At 39.9% G+C, this 20,196-nt stretch overlaps 2 protein-coding genes across 3 annotated transcripts; one reads left to right on the top strand and one right to left on the bottom strand.

Moving 5' to 3' along the window:
• Window positions 1–1,050: 1,050 nt before the first annotated feature.
• On the bottom strand, window positions 1,051–8,309 carry oxnad1 (oxidoreductase NAD binding domain containing 1). Of its 2 annotated transcripts, none has more exons than XM_022746901.1 (8): window positions 8,201–8,309; window positions 7,493–7,605; window positions 7,216–7,282; window positions 6,986–7,089; window positions 4,902–5,043; window positions 2,738–2,983; window positions 2,440–2,548; window positions 1,051–2,197 (listed from the first exon to the last, which is right to left on the bottom strand). In XM_022746901.1, exons 2-8 carry the CDS (start codon window positions 7,597–7,599, stop codon window positions 2,040–2,042), a joined length of 933 nt encoding a protein of 310 aa, XP_022602622.1. In that variant the 5' UTR covers window positions 7,600–7,605; window positions 8,201–8,309; the 3' UTR covers window positions 1,051–2,039. The 2 variants fall into 2 exon arrangements, with proteins under 2 accessions (XP_022602622.1, XP_022602624.1); XM_022746903.1 differs by lacking the exon at window positions 8,201–8,309 and adding an exon at window positions 7,747–7,826.
• Window positions 8,310–15,173: 6,864 nt separating this feature from the next.
• Window positions 15,174–17,414, top strand: LOC111223395 (proline-rich protein 15-like). Its single transcript, XM_022747519.1, has 2 exons — window positions 15,174–15,518; window positions 16,051–17,414. Exon 2 carries the CDS (start codon window positions 16,071–16,073, stop codon window positions 16,452–16,454), a length of 384 nt encoding a protein of 127 aa, XP_022603240.1. The 5' UTR covers window positions 15,174–15,518; window positions 16,051–16,070; the 3' UTR covers window positions 16,455–17,414.
• Window positions 17,415–20,196: the final 2,782 nt, after the last annotated feature.

Genomic DNA, 20,196 nt, shown 5'->3' with positions numbered 1-20,196 from the left:
AATACATTATTACAATACAGTATCAGCCAGATTCTACACTGCATTTGGGCAATATGTGGTACATTACTGGGTGTCTAAATGTTAAAGGGTCAGTTCGTGTAACTTATAAAAATAAAGAAGTTTGTCATCAGTTCTAGTAGAATATGCAGATAGATCTGATTCTTTTTGGCTGGGATTTGAGATATACTGTTTCCACCTCAGTATGATTTTGTGATGCTTGTTTAAAAAAAGAAAAGTCCAGTAGTGATAGGCCTGTTACTCTGGATTATCCACCTACATACAGTTGACACTTTCCTTAGAGACGTAATCTTTGACACTTTGCTGTTAATCTTTGATGCTGGGAGCATCACAAAATATTTCTGTTCACCTCCATTGTATTGGTGCGGTCTCAAAGCCTGGCTCAACCACACCAAAGTTGTCTGTTTGGCAAGATGCTACAAGAAAATGCTTTTTTGTAATTTGAGTGAACTGACCCTTTAAGGGTTTCCTCTACAGAGAACGTATACATTAGAAATAAGCTATTTATTACTTATTTCCTGGACCACCTGTGTTGTGTGTAAGTAATGTGACATGTAAGTCTTTATATAAAAGAGGAGGTCAATAAAGTGTTAAAGGAAATTGAGTCAATCTGTTTTTTTTTTTTTATTTCTTGTAAATCTCACATTACCAGCATAAACAATTTTCCTCATACGAGGAAGAAACGCAAAAACAACTCGAAAATGAGTCTCAGCGGCACAACCCCCACAGAGAGACGACGACAAGGAGCTCACAACCATCTCCGAGGGATGTTCAGTGATCCAAGCCAATCAGGGACCACCTAGAGGTTCCATTACCGTGCACCATGGGATACTCACTCCACTCTGGGAAACTGTTCATGGGCATGTGGCTGTGTGGGAAATAGACACTGTGTATGTATGTAATGGTGTGAGTGAGTAAAACAGGCCGTGGGAGATTGTTATGTTTTTGACTCTAAAAATAAAAGAAGTGGTGTGAAGTTTGTATGTGAGTAAAAAGTAGAAACAATCATCACTCCATTGTAACTCAGCCAAACAACTCTAAAATCTTCAGTTCTGCAAATAAATAGCTCTGAGTTATTTCAGTATATATACACCCATGGTCTAACAACACTTTATCAAGTAAGCATTAGAGGTATTTTTATAGAAGAAAATTAGCCACTCAAACACTTGTGTACAGTGTAAAATCACAGTACATGTTGGTATTGTTTTGCACTGATCCTCCATGTTTCAAACAATAGTTTGACATTTTGGGAACTTTGCTTATTCGCTTTCTGGCTGAGAGTTAGATGAGAAGATGAATATGAAGATGCAGCCAACAGATACTGAGTGAGCTTTAGAGGTGTGAGTATGCACTTACCTTTCCCCCTGTTTACAGTCTTTATGCTAAGCTAACAGGCTGCTGGCTGCAGCTTTATGTTTAGCTGTCTGACATGAGACAAGACTGGTATCAATCTTCTCATCTAACTCTTAGCAGGACAGCGAATTTCACAAAAACTATTTCTTTAAGATACAGTATGCTCACATAGGTTAACTGGTGCATAAACATTTAGGTGAGAATTCTGGGTAAAACTAAACATTACCTATTAATCTGTTTAAGCAGAACCTCAGTCAAGCAAGTATAGGTTGGAAATAAGATTGAATATGAAGGTAAAATGTATCCATCATACACAGTTGTTGCGTTATTCAGCAAGGAAGTGAGGTGGTCAATGATTTTACAGTATGCTCAGTCTTCCTGTAAAGATTATAAGAAATAAAACCCATCTCTTTTGTCTTTATGAGTCAGCTGCAAGCTGAACAGTGGGCGGCCCCAGCGGTCTATCACACATCAGGAACAGGTCTCAGCAGCAGGGATCAGAGGATGAATTTCCTCAGCTGCTTGAGCACTCTTAATGTCCACATCACTGGAATATTTCAGTCGCTTTCCAGTCTCACCACACCCCAAACATCCTCCCCCTGAAGACTACAAAAGGAATCAAGAATCAGGAGGAAAACCCCGTTGATTTCTGGGAACTGTCTGAGGTTCTACCACCACTTCTCAAAGAGGATCCTGTCTTTCGAGAGCCCGAGGTCCATGAGGGTTTTTGATATTGCTTCGAGCATGGGCGGGGGCCCGCACAGGTAACACAAAGTCCTCTGTGGGTCCACATGAGCTCGCAACTCCTCCTTGGTGATTCTCCCGCCTGGGGAGACACAAGGGAAGTCAATCAATTAATCATGACTCAGTGCTGTGGCACCTATTCCCTCTGAGTCTCCCACGTGGAGCTTTGATAGTGCCTGTTCTACATGATGACACAGATAAATCAACAAAGAGAAGACTGTGCTACAATGTGACAGTCACTCAATCATCCCAGCTAAACAAAGAAAAGTGTATGTGTAGGAGTATGTGTGTCTGTGTGTGTGTGTGTGTATGGGCATTACTTACGGTTGATAAATGGCTCGAGGTGTGGGTCGACATCTGTGCTCTGTTGCGTGACGTGAAAGTCACAGGAGAACTTGTCAGGGAACTCCCGACACGCCTCAATGATGGAGCTCTGGGAAGACAGAGGGTAGGTAGTAAGACATTTGTCATATTCTTACATCCTGCAACACAGCTTCCCTTAGACTGCAGACATACATATGGACACTGTTGAAAACCCAACACTGATATTCAGAGTTTAAAAAAAAAGAAAAAAAGAAAAAAAATTCTTCATAATCTCCCAAAACATAATTCAAGAACACACCTTGAAGAGCAGCTCATGGCTGTTCTTGGCACTGTAGCATAGGTGAGTGGAGCCTATGTTGTAGTCCCGACCGCCCGAGCTCTGGTTGAGATGCAGGAGATCTACGGCATGCAACAGAATGGAGTACAGAGGGTTGATCCCTACACCGCCGGCTACAAGCAGCAAATCCACAGACGGGTCAGAAGGCGACGGATCAAAGAAGAAGTCCCCACCGACTCGCATGGCCACCTGGGAGCCCACTGTACACTGAGATGAAGGAGAGAAGAGAATACATTCAAAATATAGACGGAGAAGAGAGACATAGAAAAAGGTTGGCAGCAGACAGTGTTAAGCTGGACACTTGGACTCTAACTTTTCTGAGTGCTCAGTAGCTCAAATATATAAATTCTACATCAAGTACAGTTTTACATTAACTACATCTAAGATGAGCCCCGGGAAACAGTAAAAAGAGACTTTCAGATCAGCATGCATACACACAACAAACCTACGCCAAGGTGAAAGCGATTTCACAAATTGCACAGTGAACGTCTTTAGAAGTCAAAAGGAGCAGTAAACATGCCTTCATCTGCTTTTGTACACTTGTAAGCACGCATACGCGTAACAGCACTCGCACTCTTAATCCGCTATCATGGTCGCAACACTTCTGCCGCCTCACAGAGAGCAGTCTGAGCGCAATATCAAACAAAAGGATCATCAAAAGATCCCAGAGCTGAGAGCTGTAAGTCTCAGAATACTCAAACACATCACATCGCTCTCTGTTACTTATTTACACACAGCGCAGGAGCTCAGAGCTATTTATTAGGAGCCATCATCAAACAGTGAAGCTGCAAACAAACACGCAGAGTACAGAGAGGGAAAGGAGAGCTAGGAGAAAACATTGTTCATATTCACAGAACAACTCGCACACAGTGGATTCAAAAAAAAAAAAGTTGAACCACATGTTCTTGGTAGATACAACAGAATGTTACACAGCTGCTGTGTATTTTGCATGAAAAATCTTTCTATACTTTAATGACATTTTTTAACTTTTATATACCCTGTGTAGATCTTCTGAGCATTACCACATTTTTCAGAGTGTACTGCTCTACACAGTTGCACAGATAAACACCAGCTTCTATTACAGTTCTACATACGGCTGAACAATTAATTTAAATATCATCAAAACTGCAACATGGCCAAGAGCAATATCCAACTCACAGGAGCTGCAATTTCTTTGATAAAAAGGTCAAATGTGTCACAATTTACCAAAAATGAAGCATTGTGGTGCTACAGCGATGCCCCGGCCTACACATAATGTCCTTCAGATGTAAAGGAACATGCTTGTTTCGTACAAGCCCCCCCCCCAAAAAAATCACTTTTCACTATCTTTTTTCAGAGAGTGAAATGCAAAAACGACACTTCCAACTGAAATCATGACTCATATCACGATCGCAATATTTTTTGCATACTGTTCTTCCCTAGTTCTACATCAGACATACCACACAAGCAGTTTTAAATTGACAAGTCTCTTGACAGAAATTATGAAACTGAAACACATCAGGGGTCATAAGGCGAAAAAAAAAAAAAAAGGAAAAAACCAAGAAAGCAAATAATGAAAAGGAAAGGAATAGTTTCAGAAGCTTTATGTTTAATTAGTGTGAATCACTACTTTTTCATTTAGCCTTTTAGTACAGTTAGGGCTTCTGCAGGGTCGGACACAAAGAAAAGAAATTCTGGAAATATCATCTGACTTGCCATTTTTTTTCTGACACTTCACTTTAAGAATATCCAGTGCTGTGATTGTGTAGCAGTGTTTCATTTTTCTAACCATGTAACACCTCCCCTTCTCACCACCCTGATCCTTTTGCTCCACTCATTTGCTTTCTGCATCTCTTTTCTTGCACTCACACCTTCAAACCGTTTCATCATCTCTCTCTCTCTCACGCACTCACTCTCTCACACACACACTTGCAACTGCAGTCTTCCAAACCATTAGACAGCCTTGTGGATGAGCAAATCTGCTTTTGGAGAATATTCCTACTCCTAGGTAGCGATCTCTCCAGGTAACTCTAAATTATTTACCTGGGAAAATTGCCACTCACGGTAACATTGTAAGTTTTCAATATTATATACGTATATTTAAATGATAATTATATATCACGGAGAGAGTGTCTATCGTACTCACCATAGTGTGGACCCAGTGTGCTGGTGGGTGTTTGGTGTATTTTACGGCCAGTTCAATGACCCCCTCCCGCTGCAGCAAACCCGGGCTGGAGCACATGGAGAAACCTCCCACCTTCTCCACGCCGGGGATGAAGAAATCCACCCTGCGCACACACAAACACAAATCATAAGAGTCAGACAATGATCAATTTATCAATTTAAGTGTCCCACAGATTTAAAAAAATGTCTGTTTAATCTAAGGTGACAATACTAAGTCTGACTGAGGATGTGCCGATTTCAAATATAACTGCGCTGAATTGTGTTATATGTATTATAACGGCATGCACATTGTTGTTAAACATAAGTACAACCATCTTATTTAAACCATAACCACCATATTATTTGGTCTGGAAATATAGCTGACTTTCCAGATTTCTAAACAATAGTTAATTCAAGAGTGAAAAGGTGCTGACCAGAGGGTCAGAGCGTGAACGAAGGTAGAGTGGTGACCTCTGACCTCAGCGAAGAGAGCAGTAGTTCCAGAAAGCAAGGAGAACAAAACCAAGCCAGATGTAAAGTTGCCTACTAGTTAGTTTTTTTAAAGTGTAATGACCCAGTCTTATACCCAATGTGGTCGTATCTGTCCGTCAATAAGCAGAGCGGACTACAACATAGCCCCCCCCCCCTCCTGCAAGAGGGAAACTAAACAGCTAAACAGTTGGGCTAATGTTCCACTAGCACAATGACCCACTGTTACACTAGAAAGAGACACTGACTCCACAACCCTCAGAGGCATCATAAATATGGATCTGCTGTGAAGATGCACACATATGTTCCACCCACCTCCTCCACCTCCTCCTCCTCCTCCACCTCCTCCTCCTCCTCCTCTCCCACCTGGAGACCAACGACTAAACAGTCCTTTTTCCTCAGAAACAGTGAAACTCAAAGATTTCCATCTATTTAAATTCATTATCAGTCGCCGCAGGGCAACTGGCTGTTGGTTTTATATCTCACCACCGCCCACCTACAGTATGGGCTCATGTACATGTTCTGCATGTGCATGGTACACTAATTAACACTGGCAACACAGACTGACAGACACAGACTTGGGGAAAAAACAGCTCTTCACCGAAGAAGAAGTTAACTTCTTATTATGATAATAAGAGAGTCGCTGGAAAGTTCTGTTTGAAAGCACACCCTCCATAACATACCCTCTGGTATAGCTGTGTTAAACAAATCTTTGTATAATTGTGTAATAGTTATGTCACTTTCATTCTGATGTACCATGGAGCATTACATTGTTCAAGGTCTGTCTTTAATTATATTTTGTTGTAAATGTACTTGATAATTGCCAGAGACACAAAGCTGTGCTATAGGCATCAGTCCAAAACAAGCCACCATCTCAAGCACCTTTCAAGTCAAAGAAGCAAGCATGCATGCAACCCAGTGCATACAACAGTTCCCCACACAAATCTATGAGTTAACTTGATCTTATGAAGTCCCCAACAATTATTTGGTTTGTCCTTATTTGACAAAAACCTTTGATCCTTGCTTTAGTTGACGCAGTACATTCCTTTTCTTCATCTTATCAACAATAATCTTGAGCTGTGGTGTAAGGCTGTAAACTGTTTACTGTAAAAGTTTTGTATAAGAAAAGAAAACCACCAGGCCATTGATAGGACAAATCAAGCACAACATTACCACCTTGTGGCTACTATGAGCACTACAAGCATTATGGAACAACTCAGAGATGTTTGACAAAGTGAGCTCACGTAATAACCTACATTTTTTCTGTTAACCTCTGGTTCATGAAGAAAGTATTAACATGGCAACTTTTATTTTAAAGTCCCCAGAGACAAGTTTAAGGAGGCTAATGCAATGCATGCAATGTTGGCAGATTGGAAAGAACAGGAGATAAATAGCCTAAATTCTTCTATTATATTCATTTGTCCCGAGAAGAGAAGTAGCAAATAAAAAATCACATCGAAGCCAGAGTAACGTTCTCATTTCTCTCTGTCTCACTGGTGCAATACCTCAGGTGTCACAACACAATGTGTTCCCTAACCTGACAGAAAATGTTTAACAAGTTAGTGAAAGTCTACTCACCACTGTCCTGCTTTAAAGCTGAAGTCTGGATGGACGGCTATCCTCAGACGTTTTACTGTCTCTGACTCATTTATGATTCCACACACTTCAGCTGGATACAGAGCCTGTTAGGAGTATACAAACAGGTTAATAGTCAAAGGACGAGTTGTCAGTATTTGATGCAGTTGCATAGTGGCACAGTTGATAGATAGAGTCAAGATGAACAAATTAATTTCATAATATCAACTTACATTTTGTCTGGAATTGCTCGCTGTCCTCTCTAGATGGTCCATTTGTCTTTTGGAGGACATGTTTCTTCTAATAAAAATGAAATGTTTTTGTCACTTGCCTTGAATGTCACATATCCCCTTAGAGAGTTAGTTAAGAGTGGCAGCTGTCTTATATGACTAGCAGTTTAGAAAAAAGCAAGTGGACATTGCCCTCACTGTCAGCAGGCTTGAACCAACTTAAAGTGCCAGTTACCAAATTACAAAACAACGTAACCGGTACAATTCAGATGAAACTCACCTAGTGACGGTGCTGGGGCTCAGGAGCCGGCGGCAGAAGAGACTGGCGGCGGGGCCGGACAGACTGAAGCTTCGGGCAGCGGAGGACAAGAAACATGGGACGCTCATTGCGACCTGGGTTGATATCGTAGAAAGAGCAGTGGACATCTGGCATTAGCTGTCAGCGCCGGAAACTGTCATTTACGCTTAGCATCACATGTGAAAAATATTTTATCTTTTAAGTTCCCTCTCCACTGATGAACAATGTTTACTTACGCTGTAGATTCAACAGCTGAACCCCTGAACAATGTGTTTCAGTTAAAACGTCACCCCTCTGACTGGGAGGGCACCGCACACCAGACTCCGCTCACAGAATGATCTAGTATACCTTTACATTCATGTGAACTAAAGTCCACCTAACTACACCAGAAGGTGCCCCAAGACTCCTGAATAAATGATAATGCTCGCTGTCACCCACCGTGGTGTCTTTTGAAAGGCAAGGAATTACATAATAAGAGGCAGGCAGCTGCTAAAATGTTACACTCTGATTAAAAACCGGTCATGTGTATTATTGTACTAATTTTCAACAGAATTTGGTGTCAACTCCTCCGTCATGCGGATGATGGTTAGCTCACTAGCTAAAGCTGCTAGCATGTCAATGTCGGTGTTGGCTATTTGACAGACAAATTTCACCACTGTAAACAACAAGCTGTTGAGCTTATTTTCTTACCGAGATAAGAGACACTCTGTTTTGTTCAAATGACGTTCATAATATCCCCCAGTATCTTCGGGATAACCTTGGTTATGTTATAATTACATGACACGGGTTACGTCTCTTCTTCTTTGGTGTTGTACGGCAGCTGGCGTCTTCTTCTGTAGAATTAGGTGATTTGCATGCAGTTTGTTGAAGCAGCGCCCTCTTCTGGACGATTGGTCTTTAGTTCGTACCCGAACACAGTAGGTTAATAATTTTCAGACGTTAACAGGTGTCTGCAAAGTTTTCATATGTGTATTTATACAAATTCAAGTTGTGTCAAACATTGTTTCTGTTAAATGTTTTAATAGTAACTTGTCAGGACTCAGAAGTTAAAATATCCTCACATCCCACTTTGTTTGTTACAAGAAAAAAAAATCATTGGAAAGAAATTGTGACATTTTTTAAAAAGATTAAAAAGTAATATTACATTAAGCATACAACAAAAATGGATAATTATTTAATTGGTAATAAAACAATTAAATATTTATATTTCATGATAACAATAATAATAATGTGGTAATTGGTAATTTGGTAATTTTTTGCTATATCATATCATTCTTCAGAAAGTAGCATGTCATTTTCTTAACTTGCTTGTGAGTTTTGCCATTAGACTTTTTTTTTTGTGGTGTGTTCAAGTTTTTATCACAAGGTGATGTAAGGCAGAGCATCAGTCTGGGTCTATCAGTAGTAGTTCTTTGACATTAACTTGGTGTTTCTAGATCCTGACTGCTGTAGAAATGTTTAGTCAGTCAGAGGATGTAAGGCACCAAAAAGACCAAGAGAGGGAGAACTCACACTGATTATCACTGAGTGGCAATAAGGCCAGGCAAACCGAATGCACATGGAGCAGTCAAAATACTCTGCATGTAACATAGGGACAGTCTTTAACATTCTTATGTGATGACTCCAAACATGATGACTGAAGCAATAAATCACTAATCAAGATGGTGGAGCTCATCTACTTGTTGCTGGGTGAGGCTCTGCCTAACACCTGGCTGTCTAGAGAGGGGCTGATGGAGGATGTAAAGATTGCCTCACTGACCTGCAGCCTCATAGCCACAGAGCTTATAAACCATCTCAAACCTGCTGTGAGTTTTGCAGCCAACACTAAGCCTGGGGATGGGACTCCATATAACTTTAACATCTAAACCAAAAGTGAGGAAACAGAGACAAAAAGACAGCTAACAAAGCTGGAGCTGCGTCTGGAGGAGGAGCGAGTTCAAGCCAGGAAGGAGCTCATCTCTGCAGACATAAGATAGATAGAGATAATTACGGAGCCACTGGGAGCAGCAGAACTTGAAAAAAAAAGATGAAGAACAAGTTGTTCTCTTGGCTCTGTTAATTGGCTAAGTGGAAGAAAACATAGATGCACAATCCCAAAGCTTGTTCCCCTTGTTCCCTTTTTTTCTTTTTTTTTTAATTCATTTCTTGTGTTGCATGATTGCTTGTGTGTTGTGAAGTAGAAGTTTGAAATAGATTTTTATTGCACAGGGAGCCAGAGAAGTGAACTACTGAAATAAAATAGACTTCATCTGGGGTCAAATAACAGATGGTGGTAGAAATATTCAGACCTGGGAATATTTTGAATGTTTTGAAGCTTCTTACCTGCACAGGATCATCTACACTGGTGTGAAAAAGAAGGTACCTGATTCTGCTTTGGTTTAAAGTTGTATGGAAGAGAGTCAATTTTGTATCATGCACTGAAGCAGTATGTTGGGGCCTTTATGAGGAGCAGTGTGTGCTGACATGTATGGCTGCCCTCCTACTCTCACCTAAGGTGGTGAAGCTAAATCTAAATGGGTGCTGGAATAAAATCTGCGAATAGTAAAGCTTTTGTTTTTACTTTCTGAAGCTTTCAGTTCCATTTTTGCTTCAGTTATGTCTTGGAACAAAATAAAGAGAACAGCATTCCATGTTGTCAATTACATTTTGAAAGATGTTTAACTTTAAAATCACTTCAGGGGAACGTTTGGCAGAATTTGTGGTTTTTAGTGGTAAAAATGAATTCAGAAAGTCCCCAAAAAGGTTCAGGATTGAGTATTTGATATATGTCTTTGTGGTAGTATTTTGACACTTATGCAATTCAATAGAAAATAGTCACATAATAATGGCAAATCTCCAAAGTGAAGGCATTGTAACAGGTTAGCTTAGACCTTCAGACTTTCGGTTTAAAGGGCATGTTTAAGGTTGTGGTTTTGTAATCAAAGGAAAGTACTCATAGGTACAGTATCCAAACCTGTTTGTGTGCATAGCTGTATTTTTTTTTTTTTTTTTATACCTGTGTGTTGTCCTGTTTGTCTGTCTATTATAAGAATAGCACTTAAGAATAACACACAATAAATACAAAGAAAATAACCAGTAAGTGTTAGATTCCTTTCTGCATTCCTGAGGGTTTCATCTTTAGCGTCTGCGGCGCTAATAACAGCTGGAGCTCAGATGAGTTTCAGCTGCTTTGCTCACAGTGTAATGACTATAAAAGCAACCTGCCAAACGATGCGATCCTCAAATCAAAAAGCACAGTGCAATAACTCAAAACTCATTTTATTCAAAGCAACACACATCAGCCTGCTCCAACCAAATGCTCCGGACAAGGCGACTGTTTGTTTGTCTAGTTAGTAGCCTACAATTTTTCTATTATTGCTGATCTGTATCACCCTCAGTCATGAGCTGGAACATACATACATTTGTTCATCTGTGAGGTAAACGGTCCCTAATGGTTTGTGCTGTCTGAGAGGTTTAGTAAAAAAAGGTCTGCATTTATGTGTCATCACTAGTCTTAGATACATTAGCCACTCACTTTGAAAGTTTTTTTTTTTTTTTTTTCGTGAGCTGACTCCACCAGTCTGACTGGCTGCCATCCTGTGCTCTTTCCCAGGACTAGCACACCTTCGTTCAACCTGTTGTTCAATACTGTACAATGACAAAAAGAGATTTTCAGGTTTATCATTTCACAATGACTCTACTGGACTCATACACACACAGCACATGCACAAGGCAAACACATTTCCGTCATCACATGAAGAGAGACATGTGTAGAAAGGCGTGTGTGTTTTGAATTGTGCGCATCTGAGTGAACACAAATATTTATACATGGCTGAATGAGTCACTTTTATGTGTTCAGTGTGTCAATTTATGACCTCGCTAAGTCATGATCAGGCCTTCTTTAAGATTTGATAGTGATTATGACATCATCAAATACAATACTACTCATAATAAATTGTAAATTGACAGTTTTACTTAATGTATTGATATTTTAAAAAATTATTTAGGTGATTTAAATCAATCAAAATATACAATACTTTACAATACAATAAATTAATAAATTATATTTGACAGTCCAAATATGTATGATTGTGCCTACAGCAGTTTAGAGTAGGTACCCAGTGGCTGAGAGTAAGTAACCTCTCCATCCTTTATCAGGACTGGTGCTTTCTCATGGCTGTGTGTGGTTGTCATGGTGAAAAAAAAGTGTTGATTCATGTTGATTCGTAAAGTCACCCATTTCCCAGACAGGAAGAGATACAGGTGGATTACACAATGAAATCCCTGTCACTGTTTCAATATCTCTTGACAATGTTGTGTAGTTTTCTGCACACATTCCCCACATGCCTCTCTGTCTCAATGGACAAATACTCAGATTCTTTATCTTAATGGATGTTTTTCTTTATCTGATGTGGCTGAAGTTAATGATCAACTTTCAGTGAGACTACCTGTGGTGTTACGGGGAGGGAAGTAGGGAAGTCTGGAGATACTGGAAAGACAATCAGAGAGGCAAAGCAAACCTGAGAGGTGATATAGCAAGATGACATCCTGTGATTATGATGTTGTTTAGACCACAAGAAGCTGTATCCATGAGGGTTGTTGTTGAGTAGTGAACATGGCAGAAGAAGCGATCCAAAGACATCAGCTTGTGCTTGTACAGTTTTCTGACATTTTACAGACTAAACAATTAATCTATTCATCTGAAAAATAACCAACATATTAATCAATAATGAAAATAAGATTTAGTTGTGGCCTCAGAATATTCATCATCCGTGTGATAATCTGCATCTGCATCATTTTCAGTGTGTGCAGCTCCACCCACCCACATGCACTAATGTACAGTGTATTATAGTGTATTATTACCACCATTGCACAGTGTATTCAGCACAAAGTATGGGTCAATTTTTTTTTTTTTTTTTTTACATTTTTTTAGTCTATTTAGCTATTGTTTATAGTTTAGTCTACAATGAATTGTTTGTCCATCTTAGTTATTTTTATAGGTGTGTATATAAGTTTGAGTGACGGGGTTTCGACTGGGATGGGGGCTGGCAGGAGAGGGAGTCCCCCAGGTATTCAGGCCACCCTCCTGAAGGAGGGAGAGAGAGAAATGGCAAACATTCCTGTTGCCACAACAACTTTCACTCTAAACTTCAGTAGAGGAAAACTAAAGGCATTCCCTGATCCCTCCCTCCTCTCTCTGCTTCTGCCTGTATCTGTATCTGTATCTGCTACACAGCCCAGACCTGGTCTTCCCTCTTGGCACCAACCCACACAGAAACCATTTGGCCAGGGATTACAAAGTCATAACAACAGAAACTGAGTTTCTTAGCATAACGTCATGTCTAGAAGATGTTATTTCCTCATTTACAAGGATCCAATGACACTTTGAAACTTGGCTTTGACGCAAAAGAAAGTTTAAGAATAAAAGGTCATTCCATTTGTGACGCATTTTAACCCTGCACTAATATGTGTGTAATACTGTACATGACCTCAGCTATGAATTAAGATAGGATTTAAATTCGAGTCAATGAACATAGAGTGCAGATTGCTAAAACTTTTGCTCTACTTCTCAGAAATATCTTGCACACATGTAATGCATATGGTAAATGTGATTTTTTAAGAATATACCTTGAGAATGTTCATTACAGAGAATTAGCAGATTTAGGCTACAGTATATACCCTACATGTTGTGTATTATACTGTATGCAGTTTTGGTAATAAAGCCTTGTGCAAATGTTTGAAGTGTCATCACAACATACACGCACATTTATCTTGTGATGCATATCACCAATTATTCAATGATTCACCCAATCTCTGACCTACAACTGCTAAAAAATATCTATACAACTCCTTAACTCGGTACCACTTTTGAATTAGGCACACTTTATGAGGGACAACACTAAGGATTGTAACTAACACTGTTATGGTTAACAAACTGTTAAGTAGCCTATATGTTTTAGTAACTACCAATCAGTCATAAGGCACAACAACACATTGCCATGATGTGAAAAGAATAAAATTATTTTGGCTGGTACATTCTGCATGAGTCTTGCTTTGTCTTTTTAGCTCTTCAGTTAATCATGGGAACATGTCCAACAGACTGCTTGAACGCTCACTTTTCAGAATAGAGCTACAGGGCATCAGGAGGGCCAATCATTACATACAAACAACTTAATTAATTGGTGGGAAAAGTATTCAGATACTTTTCTTAAGAGAAAGTAATGATACAAAGCATTGGAATACTCAATTACATGTAAAAATCTTGCATTACATTACATTACATTATCAGCACAATGTTCTTAAAGTATCAAGAGTAAAATTACTTATCATGCAGGAAGGTGGCCCCTATACTGTCATAGTCTTAAATAATGCATCACTGGATTGTTATTACTAATGCATTAATGTGTAAATAGCATTTTACTCTTGTAGCTGGTCCAGATGGAGCCAAATATAAGTACAATATACTGCTTGGGTGTAACTTTCTAACGATGCATCGGTCATCATGGAGCAGCCTATTTGAATATTTGCACTTTTTTGCTTTTCACTACTGCAGACTTTATGGTTTATTGTTTATTAATTAAGTACTTCTTAGCATGACTGAAGATATGACAGCTTATTAGATAGTGAGAAACTGCTAACTACTAAGGTTTTTTTTCACAATCTTGCGAAACAAAGGTTCCAGCATGTAACTGATCTACTGAGCATTAGTAAAAAAAATGTAATGGTTAATTTATTAGACATTACCTCATAAGGGTGATATAGAACCTGTTACACATTTTCTAACTGTGTCATTATAATTATAACTGAGTATTGTCTTTTAAAACCTTTCAAAAATGCCATCTGTGTGTCTCTATAATGGATATATGTAACTTCATATACTAGGTTGCTGATGATGTATCACGTGCTGTATTAAGCTCATATGGGCCATGGTTAATGTGTCCTGCTCATGTGTAATTATCAGGCAGTCACACACACTGGCATGAAAATTACGTGAAACCTTAAAGAAACTGACACTAGCGTTGGACATGAAAATAGAGTACTGGGACAAGCATCCGGAAGGTGAACATGTGACAAGTACCCCAGCAGGTGATGTTGGCGCCAAGCCAAACTGCTTCCCCTCACTTAATGTGAATTTACAACAACAACAATTGCACGTCTTGTGCAGTAACGTCATTTCAAGAGATTCCTGGCTTCTTCCTGTCGCCTAACCCTAACCCAAATAATAAGCAATTTCAACAAAGGGTCTCATTTTAAACCATCTAGCCTAACTGAATGCTGCTCAGCACAACCTGTTTTGGTCGGTGGTTATTAATGCCATCAACATCGCTGAATAAACTTCCACTGCCCCATTCCACTCTTTGCATGACAAGCCATTGTTGCCTAAACTGCTGGGCGTCCAAAAATGGTAAGATCATATGGTTCCCTGGCTTGGGTTGGGTTCGGCTGATACAAAGGGCTCTGTTTTTTTTCTTATTCTGTTAGGCTACTGGAGAGGTACACGCTCCCATGGGGTATGTTGCCATGCAACCACAAACCCCACCCCCCTTACTGCAGTAGATTCACCTGAGCGGTGCTCACGTGACCGACTCTGAGATTTCATCCAATCAGGAGTGAGGACAGGTGCTTCGAGGTGAGAGTTTCGGAGGCGGAAACCTGCTGGTTCAGTAGACGAAAGCCGCTCCTCCTTATAAATGTGTCAATTCATATGTACTTTTCTGGAGAATTACCGAAGAAGACAAGAGATATTTGAGTTGAAGAAGAGAAGAAATATTAAGGTTTTCACAGGTGGGAGATGTGAGGAGTCTGGACACCTGGTTCGTGCATGAAATGGATACTGGTGCGACCCTTTGAGGGACTGTCACAATTGTTCTGAGAGCTGCACCACTGAAGAAGAAGAAGAAGAAGAAGACGACGACACGGAACTGTCCTGTGGATTTATGTCTCAGTACACTGTGTGTGACAAAACCAACAGTGTGACATTTACATTTTGATTTAGTTTAAAGTGTCTACATCAGCTGTTGTAGCTCAGGTAAGAGTTCTTGAGTGCTTTTTTTTTTTCTTTTCTTTTTTCTTTTTGCTCATTGTTCATCTGTGAATCACGGCCTGGTTTGTTCTTCTGTTCTCACGACTCATTAAACCAAACCAGTTTTACAGAAAAGCTAAACATGGTTACACTAGTTATTCATAGGTTTAGTTGGCTCACCAGTGGAAAATGGTTATGAGGAACGTGAAATTAAATCAGGATATTTTATAACACAAACATTTTCTTAATTAGACAGAGCAAGTCGTCATAGTCAGACAGATTTATGAAGATATGAAATACAATGAATGCTATGACAATGATGATTTGACGATGATGTTTTATTTTTCTCAGTATCCTAATACTATGACCATATTATTAATTTTAAAGGGATTCATTTTATGTTTTATAAAAAGACGTGAGAGAAGAGGTAAATCAACAATGTCCACTCAACTAAAACAATGACCTTATAGAAGAAATGTCATCGAGAACATCTGAATACTTATAGCTGAATACTCATGTTTTCTGTTCTCTGTTCCAGTTTCCTCCCTCCAGTCAAAGATGACAGAGAGGACCCCATGGTGGAAGGCATTCCTGCAAAAGAGGAAGACTGGTGGCCCCAAGGATGCAGGTGCACCCCACACCTTTGGCCCGGACTTTGACCCCTTTGCACCACATCCGGAGAAGCAAAAAGAACCCGCCGCAGCTGCCTCCAAGACCACTGGTGACCAGTCCCAAGGCACCAGCAAGAACTCCAGCCTACTCAGTGATGAAACCTTTGACGACTCCCACCTGGAGTCGGTCTTCAACGAGCAGACGTGTCGCAGGAAAATGAAGGTGTCGCGCTCGGGTCGATTTAAAGAGAATAGGAGGGTGCGCTCGAGCCTTCCTATACAGGACAAAGAGACAGAGAATGCGGCGTCAGGGAAAGATGACATACGGTGACGAGGAGGAAAATGAGAGAGATCAAAGACTGCTTTGCTTTACTACGATGCTTGACAAGAAGGAGAGGGATTTGAGTACATGAAGATGCTTGAAACTCTTGAGGCCTTCCATAAGGTCTACTGTATGTTGGTTGTGATGGGGATGATGGACATGACAAGGAACATTCAACTTTTAGCCTAAAACTGCAAGTATAAGGTTATATGGTACAAGACATATTGAAACCGAGACTTGTGTGTGAGAGACTCAGAAACAAAGATAGGTGACACGAAAAGAACCATTTGAACCATTTTGTGAACAATATCCCATAATCAAAGCCCAAGTGAGGAGATACAGTAGTAATGCAGTGAGCACTTAAAGCCCCAGTATAGCTTAAGTCCCACAGTGTCCCAGTTTTAGTCATGGACGCTGTCGTCATCATTGGGCAACTCATAAAATGACCTACAACCTGTTTAAAAGCACAATCATTGAATGTCATTTTCTAGCAATATATGCTTCAAGAAAATATTGTTTATAAGATGTTTACATTATTTCTGTAATAAGAATAATATATGTTTAATAATGAAGGATAAGTATAATGCTTTTACAATGCTTTTACAAAAAACATGTTGATTCTAAAGGGTTAGAAGGATAGAAGGATGTTTTTTTATTAAGGTGTAAATGATTTCATTAAGTGTGGAAAAAAAAAATCAGCTAGTGGAAGAAATTAAGAAATGCTTGTGAGTAGCTTTGAGTCAGACACACAACACTTGCCAGCAAAATGCATAAAACATTAAATGAAGGAAGAAATCCGGCATGTTTTATAACATAATGGGTCCTAAACAAAGCTACTGATATTGAAGTAAGAAGTTAATGTCGTGTTTAACTTGAAGGAGATGTGGCCATGTAGCTAAGGAAGTGTGATCCAACCACTGATGTAGTTTGCTTTACAGGACTACTGTATTTTGGATCACCTGTGAAATAAATCTGATAACTGCTACAATCAATCCTATGAGTGTGCGTACGTGCATTTGTGCTTCATTATCATCAGCCGCCAGGGCAGGGACAAGCTTTGTGGCGTCCCTCTTGGGAGATTTACAAAAAGTTACATAAAAAGAAAATGTGCCTCATTTAATACAATGCATGATCCGAAAGCGCAAGACACAATATTCCCAAGAGTCGTACGACTTCTCTTGGCAGCCGTGTTACTGCCTGGTCATCACTCAGGCGGGGAGAACAAGTGGGTCAAATGTGTGATGAGTGAAAAAGGCAATTACAAGAAATTAGTGCCATTTACATATAGCATCTAAAGTGCATTTCACAGCCAGTCGTAAATTATCTTGTTCTGTCTTTTAAAAGGGAGGAGCACGCCTGTGTCACTGCATTCCTCAATCACTGTTGCTGTTTGAGGTGTGTGTGTGTGTGTGTGTGTGTGTGTGTGTGTTTGCCTGCACCATTGGTGTTAATACAAGAAGCTTACGACTGATGCACACCCTATATGATTATGAAACCACATTGTCATTGTCAAATTTAATGCATTGTCGTTATCATAGCAGCTCTATAATTATGGTGCAATAGGTGAAACACATGGCACTAGTTTCTTTGGAATTGAAAGGGCAACCTGTAATGTCATATTCTCAACACAGGGGGGCGGAAATGTGCCAGCATGCAGCCAAAAGATAGAGTTGAATAGAACTAAAATATACCGAGTTGAGAAGAGAAAATCCATCCAGTAAGATGTTGTTACAGAGACGCTCTACAGACGTCTTCAGCACTAAGTCAGAACCAGGTCTCACACACGCAAAATGTTTGTTTTAATCCACAGGTGTGATTCAAGGTGAGGGAAAGTTTGTTGGCAACTTCAGCATGGGCTGAGGGGATGACACTGAGCCAAGCGTCCTGCCTCCCTCTCTCTCTCTCTATTGGTCCCGTGTGGAGTAGCCTATGGGGCGTTAAGGTGTGGCCTTGCACTGTGTGCGCCTCCTGCAGTGCACTCACAGGGGGAATAAACCGTAAACAGCCAGACCCATAAAGAGACCATTGTGCCGAACCACAGCTGCATGTTTTCAGCGTCTGCTATGTGGACACAAAAAGCTTCCTGCAGTGTTTTCATATGTTTACAGGAGCTCCTCATGGTTTAGTTATTGGCAGCTCAGACGTTGGAGAAGCGGTGTCCTCATTTGACTAAAAATATCTTGGAAACTTTCGCACTGACCCGCTATGAGAAGCGCACTATGAGGGCAGTATCTCACTGAGGCTTTCCCCGCTAACAGGTGGATTACTGGTATTTTCTGAAGGTAAGCCGAATATAACCGTAACGATGGACTAATTAACAAGCAGACATATGATTGAAAGGTTGTTATAGCCGCTTTTCCTCTTTTTTATTCTTATAAAATACCACAAAGAATCAATAACAACAGATACACTTAGTTTTTTTTTTTAGAGAACCGTTTACAGCAGATGAACTGCGTTTGTTCCTGCACCTTTTCTTTGTTACTGTCTATCCAAAGTCATGATACAATTACTAATTTTTTACCTGCCAGTGTGTCTCTCAGGTGGATTTTAGTAGGGGAAAACAAAAAGCAGTCATGCCATAACAGATTCATTTTTAGTATTTAGCATTTTTGTGCAAGTTTAGCAAGAAAAAAGAAAAAAGACAAAAATATATCAGGAGGATGGCTAGTTAATTCATCATTGTTTGGGATTCCTATAGACCCCTATAGACAAACAAACAAAGCTTCAAACTAATAATAGCAAAATGAACCACTTTGTCCTGTTAACATTTTTGTTTTTTCCACTTAACTACAAACTGAGCTTATAGAGGCAAAAAATTAGGAGCATCAGGTATTGTTAACTTTATCAAAGAAGTATATTTTAAGTTTTAAACATTATAAAAATGAACAGAAAATATATTATTTTATTTGCCAGATGAAAATCTATTGTATTTAACCATGACCGTCTGTGACATGTCTGTGAGACCCCCGACAGAAATAATGTGTCATTTTCTGTTGAGGACGTCTGAGACATGGACCCCAGTCAGAAAATATAGTTACAACCTTTTCCACTGATTCACACTGTAGAAACCCTTGGGGTCTGTGGTCTCATGTAAGCAGCCTTTGTTGCATGTATTTGACTCAAAAAGTGTGAGAATCCCTTGTTATGGCTGCAACAGCTGCCAGGTCCAGCTGCCTGTCTGTGTCACTTTAGATCTTCTTTGCTTCAGGATGAACAAGACGTATTACAGGTCAATGAAAACAGCAACTGGTGTGGGAGAGGTGCATTTCCACTGTGTCCCACCTGTTCTGCAGGAGCTCGGCTAACCAGTGTCCAGCGTTGCCCCCTTTATACATCTACGCTGGCAGTGTCACAGAGGCTGCCTGACACAGATATGAAGACAGAAATAGCAATGAAGGACAGTCTGCCAGTTGCATAGAGGGAAACATAACGCATGAGCTTTGCACAAATAGATTAAGAGAAGAGGGACAGATACATAGAGGTTCAACAAAAACAGGTTCTGCTCTGTGTTTTATTAAATTTCTGATGAGGATCATGTGCAAATTCCACAGAGAGCTGATTGTGCAGAAACCTCGAGCTGTTTTCTGTCTTTCACCCATAGATTGTTGAGAATTTATGATGTCACGAAGCTGGGTGGAGGTCTCAGTGACTGTCACTAAGGATCATTTACTGGCCCAGTTGCCAACAACGTGTGGAGATTGAAATGTGTTGACATAATCCTGGAAAGTCGTTGTAATGGACACGGGTGCTT

This window comes from Seriola dumerili, unplaced genomic scaffold (assembly GCF_002260705.1).
Source record: "Seriola dumerili isolate Sdu_G_001 unplaced genomic scaffold, Sdu_1.0 BDQW01000110.1, whole genome shotgun sequence".
NCBI lineage: Eukaryota > Metazoa > Chordata > Actinopteri > Carangiformes > Carangidae > Seriola > Seriola dumerili.
This window is presented reverse-complemented; position numbering and strand designations above follow the sequence as displayed.